The sequence below is a fragment of the Monosiga brevicollis genome, genomic scaffold (assembly GCF_000002865.3).
Source record: "Monosiga brevicollis MX1 MONBRscaffold_7 genomic scaffold, whole genome shotgun sequence".
Lineage (NCBI taxonomy): Eukaryota > Choanoflagellata > Craspedida > Salpingoecidae > Monosiga > Monosiga brevicollis.
In genome coordinates, this window is record NW_001865044.1 from 1,067,147 (window position 1) to 1,091,524 (window position 24,378).

At 55.9% G+C, this 24,378-nt stretch overlaps 6 protein-coding genes across 6 annotated transcripts; 4 read left to right on the forward strand and 2 right to left on the reverse strand.

Moving 5' to 3' along the window:
* Nucleotides 1–229: 229 nt before the first annotated feature.
* Nucleotides 230–1,447, forward strand: MONBRDRAFT_24695 (uncharacterized protein; the record flags this gene model as incomplete). The annotated part of the gene is given in 5 exon segments (XM_001744881.1): nt 230–439; nt 807–956; nt 1,093–1,152; nt 1,285–1,373; nt 1,393–1,447. 5 exon segments carry the CDS (start codon nt 230–232, stop codon nt 1,445–1,447), a joined length of 564 nt encoding a protein of 187 aa, XP_001744933.1.
* Nucleotides 1,448–2,032: 585 nt separating this feature from the next.
* Nucleotides 2,033–4,279, reverse strand: MONBRDRAFT_24696 (uncharacterized protein; the record flags this gene model as incomplete). The annotated part of the gene is made up of 4 exons (XM_001745055.1): nt 2,033–2,425; nt 2,570–2,663; nt 2,790–2,887; nt 3,023–4,279. 4 exons carry the CDS (start codon nt 4,277–4,279, stop codon nt 2,033–2,035), a joined length of 1,842 nt encoding a protein of 613 aa, XP_001745107.1.
* A 1,476-nt stretch (nt 4,280–5,755) lies between these two features.
* Nucleotides 5,756–9,257, forward strand: MONBRDRAFT_18734 (uncharacterized protein). The gene is made up of 13 exons (XM_001744882.1): nt 5,756–5,851; nt 6,225–6,382; nt 6,484–6,643; nt 6,798–6,923; nt 7,055–7,195; nt 7,300–7,456; nt 7,570–7,640; nt 7,753–7,842; nt 7,923–8,135; nt 8,281–8,403; nt 8,504–8,590; nt 8,682–9,201; nt 9,223–9,257. The coding sequence occupies exons 1-12, from the start codon at nt 5,804–5,806 to the stop codon at nt 9,063–9,065; spliced, it is 1,758 nt and encodes a 585-aa protein (XP_001744934.1). The 5' UTR covers nt 5,756–5,803; the 3' UTR covers nt 9,066–9,201; nt 9,223–9,257.
* A 6,156-nt stretch (nt 9,258–15,413) lies between these two features.
* On the forward strand, nt 15,414–16,034 carry MONBRDRAFT_16435 (uncharacterized protein; the record flags this gene model as incomplete). The annotated part of the gene is made up of 1 exon (XM_001744883.1): nt 15,414–16,034. A coding segment is annotated over one exon (621 nt), but the record flags the coding sequence as incomplete, so codon positions are not given.
* Nucleotides 16,035–16,944: 910 nt separating this feature from the next.
* MONBRDRAFT_24698 (uncharacterized protein) lies at nt 16,945–18,746 on the reverse strand (the record flags this gene model as incomplete). The annotated part of the gene is made up of 8 exons (XM_001745056.1): nt 16,945–17,037; nt 17,176–17,304; nt 17,426–17,608; nt 17,746–17,853; nt 18,024–18,174; nt 18,224–18,300; nt 18,394–18,490; nt 18,643–18,746. The coding sequence occupies 8 exons, from the start codon at nt 18,744–18,746 to the stop codon at nt 16,945–16,947; spliced, it is 942 nt and encodes a 313-aa protein (XP_001745108.1).
* Nucleotides 18,747–19,350: 604 nt separating this feature from the next.
* On the forward strand, nt 19,351–23,153 carry MONBRDRAFT_7513 (uncharacterized protein; the record flags this gene model as incomplete). Its single annotated transcript, XM_001744884.1, has 4 exons — nt 19,351–19,450; nt 20,288–20,451; nt 21,225–22,708; nt 22,856–23,153. The coding sequence occupies 4 exons, from the start codon at nt 19,351–19,353 to the stop codon at nt 23,151–23,153; spliced, it is 2,046 nt and encodes a 681-aa protein (XP_001744936.1).
* Between the last annotated feature and the right edge of the window lie 1,225 nt (nt 23,154–24,378).

The window sequence follows — 24,378 nt, forward strand, 5'->3', positions numbered from 1 at the left end:
CCTTCTGTGGTTGGCTCGCGGCTGAAATTTCTCGTTGGGGGCCACTCGTCCGCTTCCTCAGAGAGAGAGAGAGAGAGAGAGAGAGAGAGAGAGAGAGAGAGTGTGTGTGTGTGTGTGTGTGATGTGCAGCAGCTTGGTCATGAACCAAACCAGGCTGGGATATACAGGCAACACACTGCCAAAAGCTCGTGCCTTCCATGTACTGGTACTGGTACTGTTATTATTACTCATGCCGCCGCCCGTGCACCCCCCCCGTCGCCATCAAACGCACGAGCACTTCTGTGTGTGTGTGTGTGTGTGTGTGTGTGTGTGTGTGTGTGTGTGTGTGTGTGTGTGTGTGTGTGTGTGTGTGTGTGTGTGTGTGTGTGTGTGTGTGTGTGTGTGTGTGTGTGTGTGTGTGTCCGCAGTTAACAACATACCAGTCATACCATCCCGTAATGTTCGGTTTCCGAAGAGAGAGAGAGACGTCATGCTTGTCAGACAAATATGTCAGATAAACAATGCACTGTAAGATTTTTTTTTTTTTGCGTGAGTCGTTGACTCGATTCAGAGGTGTCCGTCCGTGCGTGCGCGTGGGTCTGTGTGCTGGTTGGTATCAGGGTGTGATTGGGAAGAACGTGCTTGGAGGGGTGTGGTTGGCGGATCAGATTTGAATAGGAACCATGGCGGCAATGCGTCCGGTGATTGGCGTTGATTTGGATGAGGTGGGACATCGGCTGCTTTTCATTCGCCCGAGCAGTGATGCGCCGTCACCCGTCTGGTCCTGACCATCACTGTCGCTGCAGGTGCTTGGGTACTTTGTACAGGCGTTGGCCAGTTGGCATAACGAGGTGCACGGGACGTCTCTGTCGCAGGCCGACTTCCACAGCTATCGTTTCTCAGACGTTTGGGGCGGCTCAGACGCCGAGGCTACCCAGAAGGTGCACGACTTTTTTGAGTCACACTATTTTGCAGAGGTACACCCTTGTCGTAGCCGATGCTGGGCGGCGTGGGCAAGGGCAGCCACGTGCCGCTAGCAGCTTAACATCATGAAGTTGCTGGCCTCCTTGCTGGTTCTGTCTTCTTCTTTGAATCCTTCTTTGGTCTTGGCAGATTGCCCCTGTGCCAGGAGCGTTGGCAGCGCTGCAACAGCTGCGCAAAAGCTTTTCTCTGGTCGTCGTCACATCCCGACAACACGCCATCGAACAGGCAGGTGGCCTGGCCCGGCAAACTTGCATGGCACCACGCGCGCCCGGCCTTTTGCACTCGCTTCCTCAATTATCATTGGGCTACTGAACATGACAGGCTACGCGCAACTGGATCGCCAAGCATTATCCTGACATCTTTGACGAAATCTACTTTGGCAATCACTGGGGCATCACCGGCGAGAAAATGTGCGTCTCCTCGAAACAGAAACAAAACGCTAGAGGCCGTGCTCCAACTCACACGCCCCGTGTCTGGAATTTAGCTCCAAACCGGATCTCTGTCAAAAAATTGGTGCTCAGGTGCTGATTGATGATAGCCTCACTTATGCTGAGCAGTGTGCGCCTCAGCTCAAACACGTATGTGCACCATTTCAACCTTCACCTCTTGTTCTTGTGTGCGCCACGACAATGGGGAGCGTGCGGTGACCGGTGTCATGTTCTCATTCGGTCCACGGGGCGCAGGTTGTGCTCTTTGGCGAGTATGCGTGGAACGCACGGCCAGAAGATCAGCTGCCCAAAGGCGTGACCAGGGCTCTCAATTGGGCGCAGGCCTTGGATATTCTGACGTCGCTCAATCTGTGATTCCGCGCACGCATTTTGCCGAGATCTGGTATACAGGTCAATTAAATAGAGGTGCAAGCCACGATCTGATTTTACAAACAATTATAACTGTGGCAAAGCACAGAAACAACTCAAAAGTTGGCATTTACCCCCACAGGATCGACAGCGTGCCCCGCACGTGACAGCACAGAGACGGCAGAGGTCTCAAAGAGTCACACGCCGTCGAGTCCAGGGACAAGGCAGACACTGAGACATTGTCTTCTTCAAGCCTTGCCAAGGAGATGACTCTAGCGGTTGACGGGGTATTCCACGTCCACCGTGTCAAAAAACGCAAAATCGATTGTTTTGCGTTTGCGACGCAAGCCATCAGGCTGTGTCACCATGTTGTGGAACTTGGCGTTGACCAACATGCGTCCAACAATGTACGTGTGACTCTGGTAGACGGCTGTACCCGTCTCGGCATCAATGCCGGATATGACCACGGTGATCGTCACATCCTCACGAGCCAACTTGTCCCACGTAATGCCTGCCAACGGGCTATTCGGCGTGATGGCATGGGCCAGTGTCCAGAGGGGCGGCATCACAGCCATATTGGCGGTCAAAAGTTTCAGCTGATGGTAGCGGCGCAATGCCACTTCCGATTCCTTTGGCTCGCGTGATAGTGTCACTTGGGCATGGCCCTGCGGTGCAGCCACATCCCCGGAAACGGTTCAGCAAAAAAAAAAAAAAAAAGGGTTCAAGATGTGCAAGGAACATAAAACCAGTAGACTCATGTTGCGAAACGAAGTCAAAGGGGGACAGGAAGGACGGCATTGGGCACTGACCTGGATGATTTTGTGTTTGAAAGCATCGGTATAGCCCACTCGGATTTCAAGTGCAGGGCCATTCACAAACGAAGACATGCGGTCCACAACCAACCTAAACGCCCCCGTGCGCGCATCACGATGAGATTGAAGTTGTGCGGGAAAGCGAAAGAAAGCACGAGCTGGGAATGGCGGTGATGGCTGGGGGCCCGTGTGCATGGGGGTGAGAGTCGGACAATACCATGTTGAGAAGGAAAAAAACGTTGGCGAGCTTCTGAGGCGCGCCAGATAGCCAGCAAGGTAGGCCACGCGAAAGAAAAACCCGACAAAGTAACACGTCTAAGTACAACGCCGCAAGAGTGAGGGGCACGATGGACGCGCATTCTGCGTCAACTCTGCTTCATCAAACGCAGAGCATGGGGGCGCAAGCGCGGGTGGGTGGGCGGCTGCGAACAAAGAGGTGTGTGTACGAACCGTGACGAGCAGGTAGGTTGTGGTTGTCATTTTGAGGCGGACTGGAGCCAAGTCGTCTGATCCCGTCAGGAGGATGGAACCCAGGACCATGAAACACTCGAGGAAGCTGGCATCTTGGCCCGAATTGCCGCGACGATCAACATCCAGAATGACTAGGATGATGGCGAACACAAAGGCGAGCGCCACAACCATCCCCAAAAGCTCCAGAACGGTGCGTGCAAGGGCTTTGATGGAGTAAAAAGTGCGGTGAGCGAGCAGGGGCACGTGTTTGAGTCGAGGCCGTTTGGCTGCCAGCCGCTCTTCATCAGTGGGCACGTCCTCGTTCTGCTCATCCAACGGCCCCCGGTGTTTGGTGAAGACGGGGTTGTGTTGATTGTACTGGACCGTATGACGGGTTCGCTTCTTGTTGCCGTTGGCAGCGTGAGTGTGGGGAATGCTAGAGTTTTTATTGCGAACAAATGCCTTGAGTCGGGACACCAGGCCGCCGGCACCGCCCTCGCGATGTTCCTTATCTGATTCACGGTCAGTGGGCTTGTCTTTTCGCGTTTCCTTCTCGTTATCTGAGGGACGCTCCTTGGGGTCTGAGGTGCGGCGGCGGCGGCGGAAGAACGATCCGATACTGGCTTGTGAAATGGAGTCGTAGTCGGGCTTGGCTTTGCGGACGGCCTCGGGGTCGGAGAGCAGAATCGGGCGGTCCTGCTCTGGATCAGAGGAGAGCGAGGCGTTGTCTGCAGCGTGCGGCAGGCCAGTGGGTCGAGCTAGGGGTGAGGGTGGGCTGGAGTGGGTGGCGGGCGCAGCATGGGAGTCGGAGATGGCGAGGCTGCGTCCCCCCACGGCTGAATCCACACTTTCAATGTCAATGAGTGGAGGGTGTGCACCCGCGATTCGAGACACGTCCGGGGATGTGATTGTCGGCGCCGGCGCGTTGGTTGGGGTCGAGGCATACTGCTGGTGGTGGGAGCGAAAGGGGTTGTGCGAGGGCGGCTCATGACGCCGGCGGGCCGCAAAATCTCGCAACTTCTCTTCTTTGGAGCGGCGCGGTCGTCCAAACGACTGCGGGGTTGCCGATGCTTGAGGCATACCCGTTCGCTCGTTACTGTTTGCACGCGAGCGTGTGCGAGCCCCGTTGGACAGCTGCATGGCGGTGGTGGTGTGTGTGCTGCTGCCCGTGTTCTGCCGAGACTGGGCACGTGAGCTCACGGGCGTCTCCAGTGACGGGTGCGAGGCGCGGGTGGGTCGCTGACGCCACCGAAACATGGTCCAAAGTAAGATGGAAGCACCTGGAAGTCACAGCTCACACGGCCCGTGTCGAGAGGTGGCGTGCAACGGCAGTGGCAATTCGATCCGCGCCGTATGCTCGCCCACCTGAGTAGGTTCTGGGCCTCGAGCCCAAGTTTGCGATCACAACAGCAGCGCACTCAACCGACCAAGTCGCCACACGCTCTCGGTGTCTGCCTGTGGGGGATGACTGACCACGCGCTAAGCGCCCGCTCGCTTGAGGTTGAGGCGAACACGAACACGAACACGAACGGCTGCCGTTTGTCTTCAATCATGAGCCCTTCATCGAGCCACACCCGCAACGACGATTTATCACACCTGCACACCGCGTTTAAATGGGTTGGCTTATACCGATACCACACCATGAATTTGCTGTTTCCACACTGGCCTCAGATTTTGTTTCGTTTGCAAGAAACGCCTGACGTCTTCACTGGCTTCGCTATATTGTCAGCAAATGCGTAAGGTTTTGTCAGCAGATTTAAAGTATGATCACTGTATTCGCATCTACCAAGCCCAGATGGCCAATGCGGTCAACACGTGGAGCGAGAGAGAGAGAGAGAGAGAGAGAGAGAGAGAGAGAGAGAGAGAGAGAGATTCGTCTGCAGTTTCTGTCGAGTGGTCGCAGGGGTTGCTGCTGACGCCGCGGAAGAGGTGCGCGAATGCGATGGATGGGAAGCGTGCCTCTTGCGATGGGGTGTGCCGTTGTGCCATCATGTTGGAAACAGCTTGTGGGGGGAAGGCTTGCATGGCTGTGGCCTGAGATATGGCAGCGTGGCTGCTGGTCAAACGCTCATTCATCCTGGGCGCGCTTGGAAGCGTAGGATCAGTCCCAGCCCATCATCGTCTCATCATGGGTCGCAAGAAATACGACAAGAGCACACCCATGCGTGGCAAGGGCCGCAAGGCCAAGAAGCAGGGTCCCCCGGAGCCCCTGGCTGGTGCACCTGGTACGCGAAACGCGCTGCTTCTCCCGGGTCTTCGTCCTCATCATCCCCACTCATGCTCTGAACTTTGTGCGCTTCCTCTCAGTTGGCAAGGATGCCAAGGGCGCCAATCGCAAGTGCGTTGTGTGCTCATTGTCTCTTTTTGATGGCTTGCTGTTTCGCATTCGCCGCTCACCTGTTCCACTTGCAAATTGGGCCCCGTTTCCAGGAAGGGAGGCCGCTCCAATGAAATTGCTGCTTGTACGCGCCTTGCTTGGCTTGTGCATGGGCATGTGCATGCCTTTGACTCATCTTCACCTCCTCTGCTGGGTTGGATGGGTCTTTTGCTTTCATAGTTCATGAGGGTGGTTCAACAGGCCTCTTCTCGCGGTCCTCCCTGGCTCCCAAGCGTTCCAAAAAGGCTGCCATCCCCCCGCCTGCCGAGGTGGAGCCCGAAGAGGAGGAGACCGTTGGTGATTTCGATGACTTTGACGCTAGTTTTAGCCAGCTCGATGCCCAGCCCCCCGTAGCCGACGCTCCTTCCGAGGATGAGGAGGGCGAGGATGAGGAGGTCGATGACATGGAGGAGGACGAGGAAGACGAGGTTGATGGTGAGGACGATGCTCCCGTTAAGACGGGCACCCTCGACGACCTGGACGACGACGAGGGTGACTTTTTCGCACAAGACGACTTTAACGGTGCGTCGCCGGCTACCACTCGCTAATCCCTGTTGTAATCCCGCCATACGCTTCATTGTCTTCACTGCCTTTTCCTCTGCAACCTTTGCTGCTCATAGGTGAGGAAGAGGATGGCGACGATAATGAAGAGGGTGACGACCTTTTTGATGATAGCGATGAGGACGCCGAGCCGGCGACCGGTAAGCATCCGTTCTTTTCAACTTGCCCCCGTTGCGCGCCTCGGTGCTTTGTTCTGCAACCGTCTGACAGTGCTGCCCCACTCTTTTCCCAGGTTTCTCGGATAGCAACAGCAAATGGCTCAAGCCTTCCAAGAAGGCCAAGGCTGCCAAGCAGGCAATGGATGATCTCTTTGATGAGGAAGACATTGAGGATGACGAAGATGACGATGACGAAGAAGATGAAGATGAATTGGCAGTTGAGCGCGCTGCGCGTGAGCTCGAGGCGGCCGAGGAAGAGGATGCGTGCGTGGCACTCGCAGCTGGTCGAACGTACCCCTGCATCCCTCTGTCTCTGCTGTGGTCTCATTCTGTTTTCTTCTGGCACCCATCATTCTTGGCTTCAGGCGTCTGGCCGAAGAGGAATTGCAGACGAACATTGCTGAGAGCAAGCGATTTGTGCTGCCCAGTGGCCAGGAGATCGAGGCGGGTGGTCGTGTGTCAGAGGATTTGAGCGTGATTCAAATGCGCATTCGTGATAATCTCAACACGCTCCGCAACTTCAAGGTGGGTCGGCTCACTCGAGCATGGTTGTTCTTCACCCGGCAGCAGCATGGGAACATGAATCGAGGCGTTGGCTGCCATCACCGTGAACCAAGCTTTTTCAAGCTTGATCTTGCTCATTTGATACCTGGCCCGTTGCGCCATGGCTTGATGCTAGGAGTTGCGCGAGGAGGGTCGCTCGCGTACCGAGTACCTGCAGGTCCTCCAAGCCGATCTCTGCTTTTATTACGGTTACAACGACTGCATGATGGAGCGCTTCATGCAACTGTTTGGTTTGGACGAGGTATGCCTGGCACAATGGCCCGGCTCAAGTGTCGTCCTGCGTCCTTTTGTCCTTTTGCCCCCCCCTTCTTTGTTTTCCTCACCGCCACGGTTGTTTGTTTCCACCCCTTGCGTTTGTTGCCACTCTTGTAGCTGATCGAGGCTCTCGAGGCCAACGAAGTGGAGCGACCCGTGACCATTCGTACCAACACCCTAAAGACGCGCCGCCGTGATCTGGCTCAGGCGCTGATTAACCGCGGCGTGAGCCTGGATCCCGTGGGCAAGTGGTCCAAGGTACGCCCCCCCGATCGTTCTGCGTTGCTTGCCGTCGATGGAATGCCGTCCGATCAGTTGGCCAACCAACTCAACGGGATGGGTCCTTTCTCACATTCGTCTAGGTTGGCCTCGTTATTTTTGAGTCCTCAGTGCCCATTGGAGCCACCCCCGAGTATCTGGCTGGACACTATCTGGTTCAGAGTGCGTCGTCTTTCCTGCCCGTAATGGCTTTGAGCCCACTCCCCAACGAGAAGGTTCTGGACATGGCTGCTGCCCCCGGTAAGAATCTTGCATGCACGCAATCGTAGTTTGCGGCAAGCAACGGTTGCTTCTTCCTGGTTGCTGGCTTTCTAAGCTAATCTATTGCGGCTTGATGACTCGGCCTTGCAAAGGTGGCAAGACGACACACATGGCCGCCATGATGAAGAACACGGGCATGGTTGTGGTCAACGACTTTAACAAGGTGGGCAAGCCATTTTTAAAAAAATTTGGCCAATGCAAAAGACCGTAGGCATTTGAATCTGATTGACCTTGTCCTCATGAGCGACTGCTAATCCTGATATTCGGCCCTTTAGGCTCGTACCAAGTCCCTCTTTGGCAACATTCACCGTCTTGGTTGCACCAACACGGTCATTTGCAACTATGATGGCCGCGAGTTTCCCAAGGTGAGTGGCGCAGCGGTTTTTGCGCCGGATTCATGACGAGCCGAGCTTGTCTCATTTACACTGATCTTCTTTCTCCTTAGGTGCTGGGTGGCTTTGACCGCGTGCTCCTGGACGCGCCTTGCTCAGGCTCTGGCGTCATTGCCAAGGATCCTGGAGCCAAGAACAACAAGAGCGAGGATGATTTCATGCGCTGTTCCACTCTCCAGAAAGAGCTCATTCTCTCAGCCATTGACTCTGTGGATGCCAACTCGAAGACTGGTGGTTTCATTGTCTACTCCACTTGCAGCATCATGGTAAGCCCATCTCCTTGCTTTTTCGTGACTCGGGAAAGCAAATTGCCTTTTGCGTTTCCTGCTTTGGTCACTGCTTGCTCAGGAGGCCCGCCCACTCACCCAATGCTCGTCGTGATGTTGTGGTCATTGTCGCTTCGCTGTGAAGGTTGACGAGAACGAGAGCGTAGTGGACTACGCATTACGCAAGCGCAACGTCAAGCTTGTGGACACTGGCCTTGATTTCGGTCGTCCTGGCTTTACAAACTTCCGTGGCAAGCGCTTCCATCCGGTATGTGCTGGCTTGTTGGTCGCGCGCCCACCCTCAGGTTCACCAGTTCCATATCCTTCCGTGAGTTCAAATGACTCAATGACCCGGCTGACTTTTGTAGACGTTGGAAAAGACTCGTCGCTACTATCCTCACGCACACAACATGGATGGTTTCTACGTGGCCAAGCTGCAAAAACTGAGCAACGAGGTATGTGCTTGCCTGTGTCTGGCTCAGAAGCAGCCTCGACTTGTGGCATTCTTACGCAATGGTCCTTCCTCCTCTTGCTTTTATGATTCAGATTCCCAAGCGCCAGCCCGATGAGGAGGATGAAGCACCAAAATCCAATGGACAAGCGACAGCCGCCAAGGGCTCAGCAGCCCAGAATGGTGCCGCCGCAGCCAACGCGGCCAAGGCCAAGCGCAAGCTGCCCAAGCCTGGCAAGGCCCGTGCTGCCCCAGCGGGCTCACTACCATCCGCTCCCGAGGCTGACGCCGACCAGAAGACAAAGCGCAAGGTGAAGCGCCTGCAAGATACGACTGTAGAGGTTGAAGGGCTCGAGGCAAAATCACATCGCCAACAACGCCAGGAGCGCAAGCATGAGCGGCGGCAGGCAAAGCGCGGCGCTGCTGCGGCTGGTGGATCAAACAAGGCTGCTAAGCAACGCAAGGCAGGCTCGGCATGAGCAGAGACCCTCAGCGCGAACAATGTTGCCCGCAGTCTTTGCAGAGTGCCCGTTCTAGCTGACCTCGCGTGGGGTGGCAGTCGCTGACCTCTAGTGCACCAACAACCTTCCTGTTGCTCGTTCTGTCAACGTGTTTTTTTTTTTTTTTTTGTTTGTGCTTTTCTACCGACTCCAAATTGACTCTTTCCCCCATTCTTTACACATGCCTCGCTCTGTGCTTACCGAGCCGAACACCCCAACGCACTCCACCCCAACGCACCGCCAAGCAAGCGAAAAGGCCGCCTTGAGCCCTAGGCACATCCAAAATGTCAGACAAACAAACATACCGCATGCAAATAGGTCTTCACGCATCGACCTCTCGATCTCTCTCTCTGCTTTTTTTTTTTTTTTTTGCTCTCAGCAGCAGGAATCCACAGCCGTGTGTCCCCTGTTCTCCCGTCTTCTGGGGTCTTTTGGAGGGCGGCCAGGTTGATTTCGTTGGAACTGGGGTGGACACGGGTCATGGCACTCGGTGGGGCTGGCGGATTGCAAGGCTGGCGTCGTGCCGTGACCGGTCAGAGCGGGTCCGCTGCACAGGCGCCAGCGTCGGCACCGGCTGCAGAGCCGACCCCAGCACAGGCCATGGCGTCGCGAAAAACGCCCGAGCAAGCGGCCTCAGCCACACCAAAACCCGTGGCAACCATGGAGCAAGCTGATGCGGGGCTGACACAATCTGAGCTCATCTTTGACCCTTGGCTGCAGCCACTGCGTCCCGCCACGCTGCCAGACGGTACCCTACGCAAAGTATGCGTGGCTCAACTACACACACGATTGCACAAGGTGGGTTGGTGAATGTTTGGTGGCGGCTCGGTCATCGTAGGCGTTCTGAATGCGAGTCTTGCCAGTGTGCTGATTCCACCGCTGCGGTGCCCTCTGTTCTGGTCAGACGGTTCGCCATCCCGTCGTTCGGCGGGCGGCCGTTCATTTTCAGCTGCGCCAAACGACGAAATGGCGTTACGAGGATTGGGACGTGGCTTGGTTTGCCGGGGTCAAGGACGTGCCTCGCACGTTTTTCCGGACCAAGGTGGCCCCTTCTCCCCATCGCCTTATTAACCGCTTCCCACGCATCCGCGAGTCGCTCTGCAAGTCCAACTTTGCCCGACTGCTGGAGCTCTACTATGAGGTGAGGTTTCACCACGCATGGGATGGGCTGTGGCTCCTGTACCTCATTCACTTCATGTGCTTAGCTGGCTGACGTACCTCGTTTTTCACCACGCACCTGGGTCGAGCGTCTGCCCCTTGCCAGCGAACGTGACCGTACGTTGTGTGTGCGTGTGCGTGTGCGTGTGCGCGTGTATGTGTATGTGTCCTGTCTATGTTCTCTTGACGGTCCATGACGTACAAGCCTCTGTTTGACATGCCTTTCATGTGCGTTAATGCTGTTGTCTGCGCGCGGGTAGATTATGATCTGGACAACAATTTGGTGATTCTCAAGCCAAACAAGGCGCGGGGTGGATCTGGGATTAGCATCAAGAGCGGATCCTTGATTCAAGAACCCCTGGACGTGGAACGCCAAGTGCGTGCCGTCTTGGGTCATTTCACTGGTTTCAGCGTGCCACCCAGAGCCTCTTCTCACCTTGTTGTGGCAGGTGATGCAAACCTACCTGCCCAAGCCATTGTTGCTGCAGGGCTACAAGTTTGATCTACGCTTATACTGTGTCGTGACAAGCCTGGCTCCATTGGAGGCATATCTCTATCAGGACGGCTTGGTTCGCGTTTGCACCGAGCCATATGAGGCACCAACGGAAGATAATTGCTCCAATCTGCGGATGCACCTGACCAACTATGCTGTCAATCGTGGAAGCGTCAACTTTCGATCCAAACAGTCGGCTGGCTACAATCCCGAGGAGGACGAGGTATGTGTGAAGGCCTGCCACACACACCGCGCCGATACACGATAGACCACGCATGCATGCCCTCACTTGAACATGGGTTGCTTTGTCCTTCCAAGGACGAGCCTGTGGCCGAGGAATGCGGTGAGCTCGACAGTGAGCCAGTCTCAGAGGCCACGCAGAGCAAGCAGAATCTCTTACAACTCCTGCCACAGCTCGCGCGCCAGGGCGTCGACATTGAGCGCCTGCTAACGGCGATTGACACGTGCGTGGTCCTGCGCGGCACTGCTGTCCTGCCTGCCCGTCCTGCCATCTCACTCCGCTCACGTGAGCTGTGGCCATCCGTGCTCTCAATTTTATCTCAAACATTTTTATCTCCATGTATTGGGAAAAGCAGGTGTGTGTACCGGACGATGGAGGCTTTGCAGCCCATGCTGCGGGCCAGCGAAAAGATTGTGCTGCAGAATCAGGTCAACGCAGTGGACGGTCACAGTCGGTGCGTCAGGCTGCATTTTTTTCCCTTGGCTTTTTTTTTCGGCTGTCCTGGTGACAAGCACAGGGTGTCAGTTGTCAGTGGCTGTGCTCATGTTGTGGGCTTGTGCCGACTGGCGCTCTCAGGTGCTTCCAAATCGTGGGCATGGATTTAATGCTTGATCACGAGCATCAAGCCTGGATGCTTGAGGTGCGAAACTTTGCTCAAACAGAGCCACCTGAGATTGAATTGGCCCTGCGGCCACCGCTCACGGACCGGTGATTGTTTGCTCAGGCTAATACCAACCCCTCGGTGCTGTGTGAAACCCAAGTGGACTGGGTCATCAAGGAGCCGCTTGTGCGCGCTGTCGTGTCCTGGGCCGCGCGCCGGTCTGCCGTGCGTTGCCAACGCCCTAGTGTTTTTTTCGGGATTGTTTTCGTTTTTTTTTTTAAAAGGGGGGGTTGCTTTTGCTTTTTGCTTCGTTGTAGTGGAACGCCGCTGCAGGCACCAGACATGTCTTCTTTCTCCTGCGAAGTTGGTCATGTACGTCTCACTCAACCGCGGGCGTCGGGGTGTGCGGTAGGCCATGACCGAGCACGTGGCCGCTACATTGGCGACAGCGGGGGTGCCCGGGGCAAAGTCAACAGAAGCAGCTGCAGCATCAGTAGATTCCAAGCGACCACGGGGCAAGCCACCCAAGCGTACAGTGACACAGACGCGGCCGCTCGGCTTTGAGCAAGCTGTGTCACCCATGGCCCCTCAAGTGGCACCAGAGGCTGGCGATGTTCCCTTGTGCCGGCCATTGCATCGCTTGGTACCCCTGGATGGTCTACCGCAGCTCAAGCCCAAGTTTGTAGCGCTTTTTGATTTGATCAGCGTGCCTGCAACACGGAAGGAACTCGAAGACACTTCAAGTCTCTCAATTGTATCGCGCGACCTCCTCTACGACCTGGTCCGGCGCTGCTATCCTGAGGTGCGTTGCAGTTTGACCGGGGCCCGTTTTATTTTATTTTTTATTTTTTTCCTCTTTGGCCCAAAAGTCAATTTTCATGATGATTCTTGTCTTAAACATCCTACCCATGTAGATACCCGCAATGCAAACGCTCTGGGTGGGAGCTGGCGAGGCTCTCAAGTAGGTTATCTCTTTTCTCCATGCTTCGCTGGCTTCACTCGTCGCCCTTGCTGTTCGCCCACTGCACGTGCTCAGGTACGGCGAGCTTTTTTGTGTGCATCGAGTCCATTCACGGGCCTTTGTTCTGTTTGGGCTACGGCGGGTAGTTTACCAATGTGCACGCAGGCCCTGCTGTGTGTGGCTGGCTATTGCTATGACGGGCGACTCCGCGGTCACTTCGAGGCCAGCTTTGACCTGGATACGGCTGGCAAAGCGGCCGTGAGTGAGCAGCTGGATGTGCTTATTGATCGTCTTCTTTCAGCCGATCTCCACGTCTTTGAGGAATTATGCGATGAGCGCCAGGACGAGCGCTTGGATGCTGTGGTGACTGAGGCCGCAGAAGGTTTGGGTGAGATTCCCGAAGTCTAGTTTGCGTACGGATCGATCGTGCCAGGGCCAGCCCTCTTGCCGTGTACGGGGAAAGATGTGTGACGAGGGCAGTCCTTGGTTTCCTGCGCGTGGGGCCGCGTCGCGATATGTGATGATGTGAAGCGCAAATTCATTCCCTACCAAGCATGCCCTGAACAACTTCAGCCATCTTGCCTCTCAACCCGAAATCGTAGTGAAAGCTTCAATGTGGAACAACAACAACAGTTGTTGGAGGGAACTTGTCAGCCTTTCGATGCCACAGACACACGTAACGTCGGGATATGGCCGAGGGATGCTCCGGCTCCGAGTTGGCAAGGGAGCCCCAAGCCGCTGTCAACCGTCACCAACGATGGCAGCCACGCCGTTGCCCATCCACAGCCAACAAGACGGTTCTGAGCCGTGAGCGGCTGCTGCTTATTCTTGATTATGCTGGGACCAATCCAAGATCGCCTGCTCATCACCTCGAGAGGTGCCCCGTCTTTGCATCACTGGCTGCCATTCGCTAAGAATAGCAAGCAGCGCATCTAAAAGTGTAGCACATATCACACTACTCATATCCAGTACCAGATGTCAGTCACTGATTTCTTCGACAACATCGAGCCGTCAAGCCAATTTTGGCGGGAAAACAAACCCTTCTTTTGTCTACAAATTTGCTGACAGACAAAAACCAACTTGGCCAATTGCATTCATTCTCATTTTCCCTTTACTTCTCTCTCTCTCTCTCTCTCTCTCTCTTCAATTGGCAACAATAGTCTTTTGTAGTCTTTTGTTCGTTTCGGCGCGTTTGTGCCCCCAAAACGGCAGCGGCGGGGCGGTTTCTAGTGGAGCAAACTTGCGTATCAGCCGTCAGGTCGCCCACGCATGCCGTCATTTGCCTGCTTTTCCTGCGTACATCGCCCTTCTTCCCTTGTGCGCCTTGTTTCGGACCATTCGCTTGAATGAAGCCTGCGTGTTCTCGCCATCACCATCATCAAATCCAGCAGCAGCAGCAAGAGCAACAACAGCACCAGCTTCAACACCACCGACAGCCACCACGGCCGAGACGACGTCCACCAGCCGTACCGACCCCGCTTTCTTGTGCGGCTGCTTCTGCCGTTGTTGTGCCTCGGCCATCCTCGTCGCCCCCCGTTCAAGCCGCGCAACACTGTTCGACACCCAGTAGCGCGTTTCATTTGTCTGCTTGCGTTCCCGCCGACGCGTCGGCGGGTCTGCTGACCGTCGTCACCGTTCGTTGTGGGGTGCTGGTTGGCCCCGCGTTGGCACTTCTTTTGACGACTGGGTCTCTTGCCACCGGTCCCGACCTGTGCTGCCCACTGTGGTGGTCGCTGCTAAGCTTGCTTCCCTCCGCTCTGGACCCCTTGCCCTCAGCGCTGCGTGAAGCGTGCAGACCCGCTGTGATTGTTCCAGCGCGCGGCGCCCCGCTTGGTTTGGCCACCAGGCGCTCCTCCTCGGCCGTGGCATCTGCCATCGACAGCGAAAACCTTAAGCTCGTCACCATTGGCACCTCCTCCACGAGTGGGGTCACTAGCCGTTGCTGCTCGCCGCCAGACCGGCCGGCTCTAGCGTCGCCGCGCAGCCCTTCCCGTGTGGTCGTCATGGCCCATAGTGAGGTACGTCACACGCCTCACACCCCAACCCCAGCTCCTCTTGGCCCTGTTTTCCTTCCCTGCCCTAGCCCTTTCCTCTTGAGGATAACCAGGTGAAGTGTTTTAGCTCATGCGGGTCCCGTGTCGCGTTCCCGCTCGGCGCAGGATACGGCGCAGAATACAGCCAGCAACCAAACAGAAGCCATGGACACCTCTTGTGACAACAACAAGCAATTTATCAACGAAGACGATACCACTGGCAACAACACCCATGTAGCCGAGGGGATTGTTGACATTCAAAACGAGCTCCTGGAGTGCGTCGAAGCCAACATTGCCGACATTACTGTGGACATTCGTCATCAGTTGGGCCATGGCGCCTTTTCTACCGTCTTTCCTGGTTTGTTCACACCCGCTGTGCAACCCACAGCCAGCCGCCAGATCCCATCATGCTCGTTTTGATCCCAGCATGCTCTTAGCTTGAGTCCCTGCATTGGCGCACGTTCATGTCATTTCAGCCGCTAGACCCCCCTTCCCATACCCACCCCGCCCTCCTTTTTTTTTTTTTTTTTTCTTCTCCCAACAATCCTTCAGGCTTGCAAGGGACGAGCCGTCGGTCTGTGGCGGTCAAGTGCGTTCTTTTGCGCGACGAGACCAAGTCGGCCTACAAAAACGAGCTGCGCATCCACCAGCTAGCCCTTGGTCATCCCGGTATTGTGGAATTTTTCGATTACTTTGTGTCTCAGGTTTGTGCGCTCAATCTGCCTTGCGCCAGTGCCCCCCTTTGCTGCGCATCGGCCACGCGCACCCACACCAGGCGCGCACACACACACCAGGGCGGCCACCTTCCTCATGCACGACCGTCTGAATTAGGATATTGCCTATTTGGTCTTTGAGCTGTGTAGTCGGGGCGAGGTGTTCAATCTGATTGAACCGCGAGCCGGCATTCGCCGCGACCTGTTGGGGCCCATCTATGCACAGCTGATTGATGCCGTGACCTATCTACACACCAAGGGCATTGCCCACCTGGACATCAAGCCAGAGAACATGCTGCTCAATCATGACGGCCGCCTCAAACTCTGTGACTTTGGTCTCTCTGTTTTGAGTGAGGACGGGCCTCTGTATTCCTGCCGCGGCTCGACCGGCTACGCAGCGCCGGAAAATCTCAAATGCCACTACGCGGCCGTCGCCAAGCGTGCCGTTCAAGGTTACGATCCACTCAAGGCAGACGTCTGGTCCTGTGGAGTGGTGCTCTTTGTGCTTTTTTACGGCTACACCCCGTGGGATATTGCTCGCGAGGCGACGCCCGAGTACCGTCTCTACAAGCACACCGAGGGCTACCCCAACAGCAAACCCTGGACCAAGATGGCTTCAGTCTTCCGCAACCTCTTTCACCGGTACTGCATGGCCTCTCTGCTCGTCACCCGTCACCGTGCCCGCCGCAATGCGTTGGGCTGCATCTGTCCGCCCAAGTGTCTCCGCTCATCTTTCCTTGCTTGCTGATTTTGGTTTGCAGCATGCTTTGCATTGCGCCAGGCAAGCGTTGGACCATCCAGGTTGTCAAGGCACAGATTGCCCGTGACTTGGGCTGGCGACCACCACAGACGTTCCCGATCCCGATCGATGCCCCCATGGGCCTCCCTGTCAAGGCTTCTGCCGGCATGGACAAGCCCGTATCTTCGTAGTCGATGCCAGGGAATCTTTGTTGTTGATAAGGCACCGAGACACTGTGACCCCCTCCCCTTCTTCTTTGTCGTGTTTTTGACACCACTGCGTTCCAAAACATAGGCATGTCTTTTTGATCTACCTCTTTTTAGATGGTCTGGGCGTTTGGCCCGATCCCCCCTTTAATCGCCAGATTGTTTTTGTATTGTTACCTTGAATTTCTTGTCTGCGTCTGACCTACCCTGTTCTTGTTGGTATGTTCATTCTGTCCTTTTTCCTTGTTGCTCTGCTTCTGCAACGACCTTTGTTTTTCTCGCCCTCGGTGCGAAATGAGGCGCTTGCGCCCTTGTACGATTTTCTTTTATTTGTTTGTGTCTGTCTGTGCTCGCGCGTATGTTGTTGTACCTTGCCCATGGCTCGAACCTTCCATCAAAGCGATGGCTCGCGGCATACGGGGATTCACCTCTGTCTGGCAGGTCGTTCGTAAGAAAGCTTGATCCATGTCTCTACTTGACCATCAATTTACTTGTGTGTACCATCAAGCTGCACATTGCATAGCGCCTCAGACGCGACGACCGATCATTGTTGGTAGTCCTCGTGCCCCCATACACACTCATGTAGACCAGCCGCAAGAATGCAATATGGCCAAGCGGCCAAGTTGGCATGTCGAGGCCATAGTCGGGAGGTATTTTTTTTTTTTTTGTTCGTTTTGGGGAGTAAAAGAGGCCCAGTGCACATCGCACCGAGTTTACCGTAAAAAGCCGACGGCAATGGGACTGCGATCAAGAGCGGCCTCTTGCTGCAGGGCGTTACGCACGCTAGCCACGCTGGCCTTGCCCGCCTACAAGGCACACAGAAAGAAAAAGCCAAATGAACAAGCAGTTGTTTAGGCTACCATCGTGCACGGGGCCAGCCTGCTGTAGACCAACCGACACGGTCAAGAGCGTGTCAAGCAGAGTAGCCACAAGCTTGAACCAACCTCCTGCGCCATGAGTGTCATTTCGGTTAACAGTTCGGGATCTACGCCGCCAGTTCGCCCCACCAAACGGCAGGTACACAGCTCGCCCTGAGCATCGATACCCAAGATCATGGCTGCATCTGCACAGGCCTGTCAGCCATTGCAAGGCAGTCAGCAACGTGTAAGAATGTATAGGAAGGCTTGTTGTACGGAAGAAGAGTGTGTATCGTCCCGGCGCCTAACAGTCAACACACTGGCCGACAATGCGTACCATTTCCGCTGTGGTGGCATCGAGCACAGCGAAATCATTGATGCTGGCGATGGTCGTCAGAAGTGGGAGACGGCTCACGTCCAATTGATGGTCAGGTGTATCCGCAAACTCCCAGTCCACGACGTCACCATCAGCGTCCTTGACCAGAGTTACCGAGGGAATGTCACACGAGGCCAGGGCCGCCTGCAGCACATTGTAATCACAAGGGTCAGAGCAAGGATGAGCAAACTGCTCAGCTTCAGTTGGATGTCTTTTCTCTCTCTCTCTCTCTCTCCCTCTCTCAAATCCATTTCTGCAGACTCTGGGCGGGCTTGTCGTACATAGACGGCTACAGCAGCAGTGTCATAAATGGCCCCGCCATTGGCTGCCAAGATCATCACGTCCACCTTGAGTGTAAAAGCCTCACGGCCAGCAATAATGCACAGTGCCTGCCGGGAAGAGATGATAAAGGTGACGCAAACACAATGAATCTCGAGAAAAGAGGCATAGCCAAACCTCCGTTCTAAATGCGGAACACAAGTCGCAACCTCTTGCCCGCCATGGTCACGATGATGGGGAGCTGACGCGCGACGATGGGTATGTTGGATCATCTATGTACCTGTCGATCGATCGCACCGCGCACGTCGGCCATTTCCTGCAGAGCCAGGGCAATGGCACGTCCATAGTCCTCTCGTTCGCGACCTGACAACATGGCTGTTGCGGACGAGGCAAACTGCACTGCAAACTGCTCAACGACATTGCCCAGTGCGCTGTGAGGGTTGAAGGCGAGAGGCAGAGCAGAGGCAAGCGCGCCCGAACTGTTGAGTCTTCTTGAACATGCGCGAGAGTACCTCAATCTGCCCTTCATCCTCATTCTGACCCAATGCCACGCCGCGCTGCAGTACCAACATCAGACAAGGGCCGAGTGAGGACGGTGCGTGCCGGCTGAGCTCCTAACCCAGCGGGTCACTCGCGACCGGCCCACATACCTCGGCTTTGACTCCGACAAGAACATCCGTGCCCACGTGCTGTGCGCGTGCTGAGCCGTTGGCATTGGATACAAGGCCCGTCTCGATGTGATAGGGCCTACCAAATGCGGCATTTGCGACGACGGCGCATCAGAAGTGGGGCGAGGCGTCGTGTTGCTTGTGGCTCATTGCTTGGGTACAAGATGAAGAAGAGAACAGGAGGAAAAAAAAAGCAAAAAAAAGCAACAGACGAGTCGCGGCACAACTCACCGCGCGTGATGCCGCTGCCGACCGTCGTTGCGAATGTCCTCCTGGACGCCGTCCAGAATATACTGGGCCTCTGCCTTGGCCAACGGGACCAGCGCCGGCAACATGACGTCGGTGCTACTTTTGGGTTTTCAATACGGACCACCGATCCGATTTGGTGGCAGACTAAACCAACAAGGGTGCAGAAAATCCAATGAGCTTGACCAGCGATCAAATCCGTGAAGCGCCCTTCTCCCTATGCACGCGTCGTGCCTGCCACTCGCTGCCGTTTGCGCGCGCACACACCCACACACACAAGAAAAAGTCGAGAGGGAGCCACACACATGCGGGAAATAAAAGTTGAACGACACCTGCTTTACTTTAGAGAACAGGGCGTGCCATGACAAATCCCAGGGGATATGGTTAGAAAAAGGGTATTGGGATGATGACAATTGGTAGCAAAGGTCCAGACAGGAGCCCGACGACGACGACGACGCTGACTCGGCACTCGATCCCACAACGGCAGCGGCGGATGCGGAGGCGGATGCGGATGCGGTGACGCGCTCACGACAGGGGATGCGGACATTACGTCGGTGGTGGCATTGCAACGCACAAAACTCGGTTCCTTGTTAGTCTGCGTTTTACGAATTCAGTGGAGGTGCGGGAGTGTGTGAGTGCGACAGGGCACGAAACTCGACGGCGGAGTGGGCCTTCCATTGGTGACCAACGGCCATGTCCAGCATGTTCCAAAGCCTGCGCATGATGGGCAAGTCGCTGTCCAGTGCTGCCGAGGCCGGTGATGTTGATGCAGTGCAGTCCCTTTTGTCCAGCAGTACGTCCGAAATGGCTCATCCCACAAACCCGGGGATAGCAGACTCGGGCGCGCTCTCATCCTGCCCACTCGCGAACGCACCCGATTCGATCACGGGCACATAGGTTTCAAGGGTCCAGGCAAGCGCGCTCAGAGCATCAATGACAAGGTGTCTACCTGCTCATCCCTGAAAGGCTCTCCATTGTGTATTGTACCGGTAAAAGGAGCGGCGCCTCACACACGCCCCCATTGATCGCTTGGCAGGATGAGGACGGCTGCACGCCTCTGCACAAGGCTGCTCTTAACGTGAGAATTCATCTTGACTGATTGACTCTACTTGGGACTTGCCCCTTGCTACTCGACCTCTGTGGCCCTCCTCACCAGTCGCACTTCCTTCAGGGACATTTGGCCGTCGTGGAGTTGCTGCTCACGGCCAATGCCGATGTGAATGCTAGTGTGTCCAATTTCGCCGCTAACGGATACCCATGCGTTGAAGCGGCTGCGATTTCGTCTCATCCACCTTTGTTGGTTTGCCTGGCTCGCATCTACTCGTGGCGTAGCTGATAAAAATGGCATGACCCCTCTGCACATGGCTGCCTTCAACAACCAACATGACGTCAGTGCGCGCAGACACGTTGATGATACCAGGCCGCATTAACACGGCTGCGCTCACTGTACTTTGTGGCTTAGGTCGCTCGACTTTTATTGGATGGAGGTGCTGATGTTTCAGTCACATCCACTCGCGCCGGTCTGTCTCTGCCACCCTTGAAGCTGGCGTGCCTGTTCCGAATTGGCTTTGTGTGCTGTGGCATGGCTGCCCCGTGTTGCACCCATTCTTAACTCTCATCTTTGACACAGGCGAGACGCCACTACACATCAGTGCCAACGTGGGCCACGTGGAGGTGATGCAAACCCTCATCAATTATGGTGCAGATCCGCTGGAGGAGACCAAGGATGGAACTTCCCCGCTGGAACTTGCTGCCGGGGTACGTGGCCAGCTGGCTACCATCGTGTTGGTAAATGTGCGTGGCTTTGCCCTTCTGACCCAAGGAAAACTTGTTTGTGTCACACAGGCTGGACATCTGGACATGACCCGCTTTCTACTTTCGCTCCGCGACCTTGGCTATGAAATCCTACCCCCTCCCTGTACGTCTCCTGCCCTCCTCCTCGGCCACCGATGCGTGGTCTGGAAACTAGCAAGAAAGTCTCACAAAAAGGGGCTTATATGCACACGCTTCTCTCTCATGCTGCGTGTCATTGTCAGTGAAAGAGACGGAGATTCAAAACACACGTCATCTCAGCGCGTTGCACCGCGCTGCGGGCAATGGTCACGCTCGTGTTCTCATCCTTCTCCTTGAGGTAAAGCTTGCGCTCCATGTCAGGAAGAAACGGCGCTTCGAGCTTGGCCCTTCTAGATCTGCCGGCTCATTCGCCATTTGGGGCAACTTGCTTGGGTAGGCTGGCTTTGACATTGACTACCCCTCCGGCTCGGGCACGGCTCTAAGCGTGGCCGCTATGAAGAGGTTTGTTGACACGTGTTGTGCTGTCGGGGCTCGGGAGTGTCGAGAGGCCTTTGAGGCCTTGAGGAACCGTCTAGACCAGGTTTGGGCATACTGATGCCCATTCGTCACACAGGAAAATGGACTGCGTCAAAGCCTTGTTGCTGCGTGGTGCTGATACCAACCTTCCCGAGGTCTGGCATGTGAAACGTGGCTGTTGCACCACGTACATCCTGGGGTCGTGGGTCTCTATGGACTTTCTCATCTTGCGTCCCGAAATTGGCGTCTTTTGGTAGGGTTCAGCGCAGCACGAGCGATTGGTTGAGCTCTTGGAAGACCTCGACAACGCGTCATCGTTGGAACTGTGCAATCTGCTGGACACAGATCGCCGGCCCTCTGAACTAGGGGCCATTATCCACATGGCCGCGGGTCTCTCAGGCTCTTTGGATGGTGGCAATGCCGATGCGATCGCGTCTGATGGCCAAGCTGCACCTCGAATGTCTTCGCTTCGCGCTCTTCGCAACAAGATTGGAATGCGCAGTGCACGTAGCAACAGTGACACAGGTTCAGGCCCTGCGATGGCTGCCGACACCATGACAGATGCTGCCAGCACCGAATCCAACCCAGTGGTCGAGGCAGAAGCGCCGCCCATTCCGTCACCCTATCAACCTGAGCCGAATGAGGAACCCAAGCCTGCTGACCCAGAGCTCGAGGACCCCGAGGCCAAGCCTGAAGCCGAGACCATTGAGCCCGAGACCATCAAGTCCGAGCCCGAGGCCATCGAGCTTGAGACCGTCAACCGCGAAGCGAGCAAGGCTGAGGCGGGTGGCGATCTCGAGGCAGCCGGCGAACCGTCGACGTCATCCACCACAGCCCGTGTCGAAACCTCTGATGATACAAGCATCGAAGATACCAGCCCCGACACCGCTGCCAGTGCCAAAGAGGCCACCGACGCCAAAGCCAGCGCAGCCATGACTGCGCAGCCAGATGATGAATCGCCACCTCCTGTGCGCGCATCGATTTCGATTCCGCCACCGCCACCTTCGACGGCACCTGCGGCTGATGCCGAGCAAAGCGAGCGCGCGGACGACGCTGAGACTTCGAGTGAAGGTAGCGGGACGGCCGGAACTCCGCTGGCCGAAGACACTCGGCATGCTGACGTATCGATTCTCAGGGACGCCGAGCCACAGGCGGGGGCATCATCGGCCTCGCGCATGCGCCTCTTCTCGCGTGGTGCCAGTGCCCCGGCCCCCGCAGTCCCACGACCTGTGACCCATAAGGACTTGCTGAAAGAGGGCCCGCTATGGAAGAAGCCGCAAATCCGTACCGGCAAGATCAATGTGAACAATAAGGCACGGTTGCGCTGGTTTGTGCTCCAGGAAACCACGCTGAGCTACTACGACTACTCGCCAGAGTCGACCAAAAAGCGGATTGGCAAGATCAAAGGATGCATCCCCCTCAACACGGTGTTGCAGGTGCAGGCCTCGCATGGCGAGGGTGACGAGGCTACGCGGTGTTTTGAAGTCATTCAAGAAGATGCGGCCCTTTTCTGTGTGGCGGGTAACATGGCAGAGCGAGATGCCTGGGTAACAGCAATTTGCCGCGCCTGGGCTGCAGCTGAAACGCTGATCAAGCCACAAAATCGGCTGCCAATGCCCGAATCCACAGAGGGCGAGGCACAGCCTCCGCCCCTGCCGGTGCCATACGCAGATCAAGCGACCGAGAACCAAGCCACACGCGAGCGTGGCTTTACTGCCTCGGTCAAGAACCGAGCCAGCCTGTAAGCAATGGCCTGTCGTGTGGTGCTGTATCTTTGCATTGGGTACTTTGGTGTTGGGCCTTGGTGCCCACGTTTAAGAGGCACTCGATTGTTTCCTGCTTGCATTTGTGTGGCGTGCCCTCACGGTTGTTGGCCTCGTGTGTACAGGAAGGCATCCGCGTCTCAGTTGGCACGCCAGCAAGAGTTGGAGCGTGAGGAATTGGGCATGGTCGACATGTCAAGTCAGTCGTTGTCGTGGATCGCGTCCGTAAGCTTTGCGACAGCGGCAGAGCTCTGGCTGCGTATTCTCATCGCGCTGCTGTGTGTAGAGCTGTGGACTTCGAGCGAAAACAGCGGCGTCACATCCGAGCGCGACACAGACGCTGCTAGACCCGAAGAAGCGAGTGCCGCCGAGAAGCCACTCGACCAGTCTGATAACACCTCGAGCGGAGAGCATGTGGAGTAGTCCTGTGTCTTTTATTTTTCAGGGGTGCTTGGGTATGCTTTGTGCACCATGTGATCAATTGAATTGGCTTAGACATTTGAATAGACATTGGGAGCTTGGTCCAGCCGGCGACGATGCATGAGTGATTGGCCGCGGCACGTTGTCTCAGCCAGCGAGGTTACTCGCTCTATCCACTCCCTCGATCTATTCATGGCGATAGAGCAGAAAAAGAAAGGCGACCGAGGCCACCAGGGCACCCACGATGACAGGCGGGTGGTGCCAGAAGGAGAACATGGCCGCACCGGCCATGACGAGGGAGCTGATCAGGTTGACCAGCACATTGAGTTGCTTCCACCGTGCTGGTTGCGCGGCCATCTGTGCAGGGCCTTGCAGCAATTGGCCCAGAATGCTGTCGACAATCGAGCCAGCAACGCCAAAGACAGCTGATGGACCGAGGCAATGCAGAGAGAATTGAGTTGAGGCACATTGTGCCAAAAAAAAAAAAAAAAAAAGTGCAACGGGAGAGAAAGTACAAACGAGCTGAACTGACCGCCTTGTGCCAAGCCTAGCCAAGACCCGGTACAAAGACCAATTAAAGCACCGCCGATGAGGCTAGCCAGGGTGCCCCGCGACGTGACTGCGCCATCTGTACCGGTTGCTGCCTGAAGCAAGGGATGGGTATTTCGGGCGATCGGCAAACATACTCATGACTGGAGCACCAGGGCCACGGGTGGTGTCAAAAAAAAGGTCAAATGTCATAAACAACAGGAGCAGCTGGACAACAAGAATAGCAGCCAATGGCCAAATAGGACAGTGGTGGAGTGGGGATTGCAAATTGCGTCGAGCTAGTCACCCACTCTTTGCCAACCAAGAATCATGCGAGGTGGGGCTTGCGCGGTCTGACCAATCTCCGAGGCCAAGGTGTCGCCGCAGCAGCAGGCCAAATAAGCCAGATAGGGACCAGCCAGGCTAGCAAGCATTTGATTTGTGAGGTGGCACACACGGGTGCGAGAAGTGCAGTGAGCGAGAAGGTGCATGCGTTGCAGTTTGACCCGCGGGCGTACGCACAGGGGCTGCCAGCTGGGCTCGGCCAAAAGTTGGGCCACACAAAGAAGTGCGGGTACACCACCCGTGGCTAGCACCTGCGCACTATTACGTCCTAAGTTCCGATGAAGGGAAAAGCCTTGTTGAGTCAGAGTCAAAGAGAGAGAGAGAGGGGGGGGGGGGGGGGGGGGGGGGGGGGGGG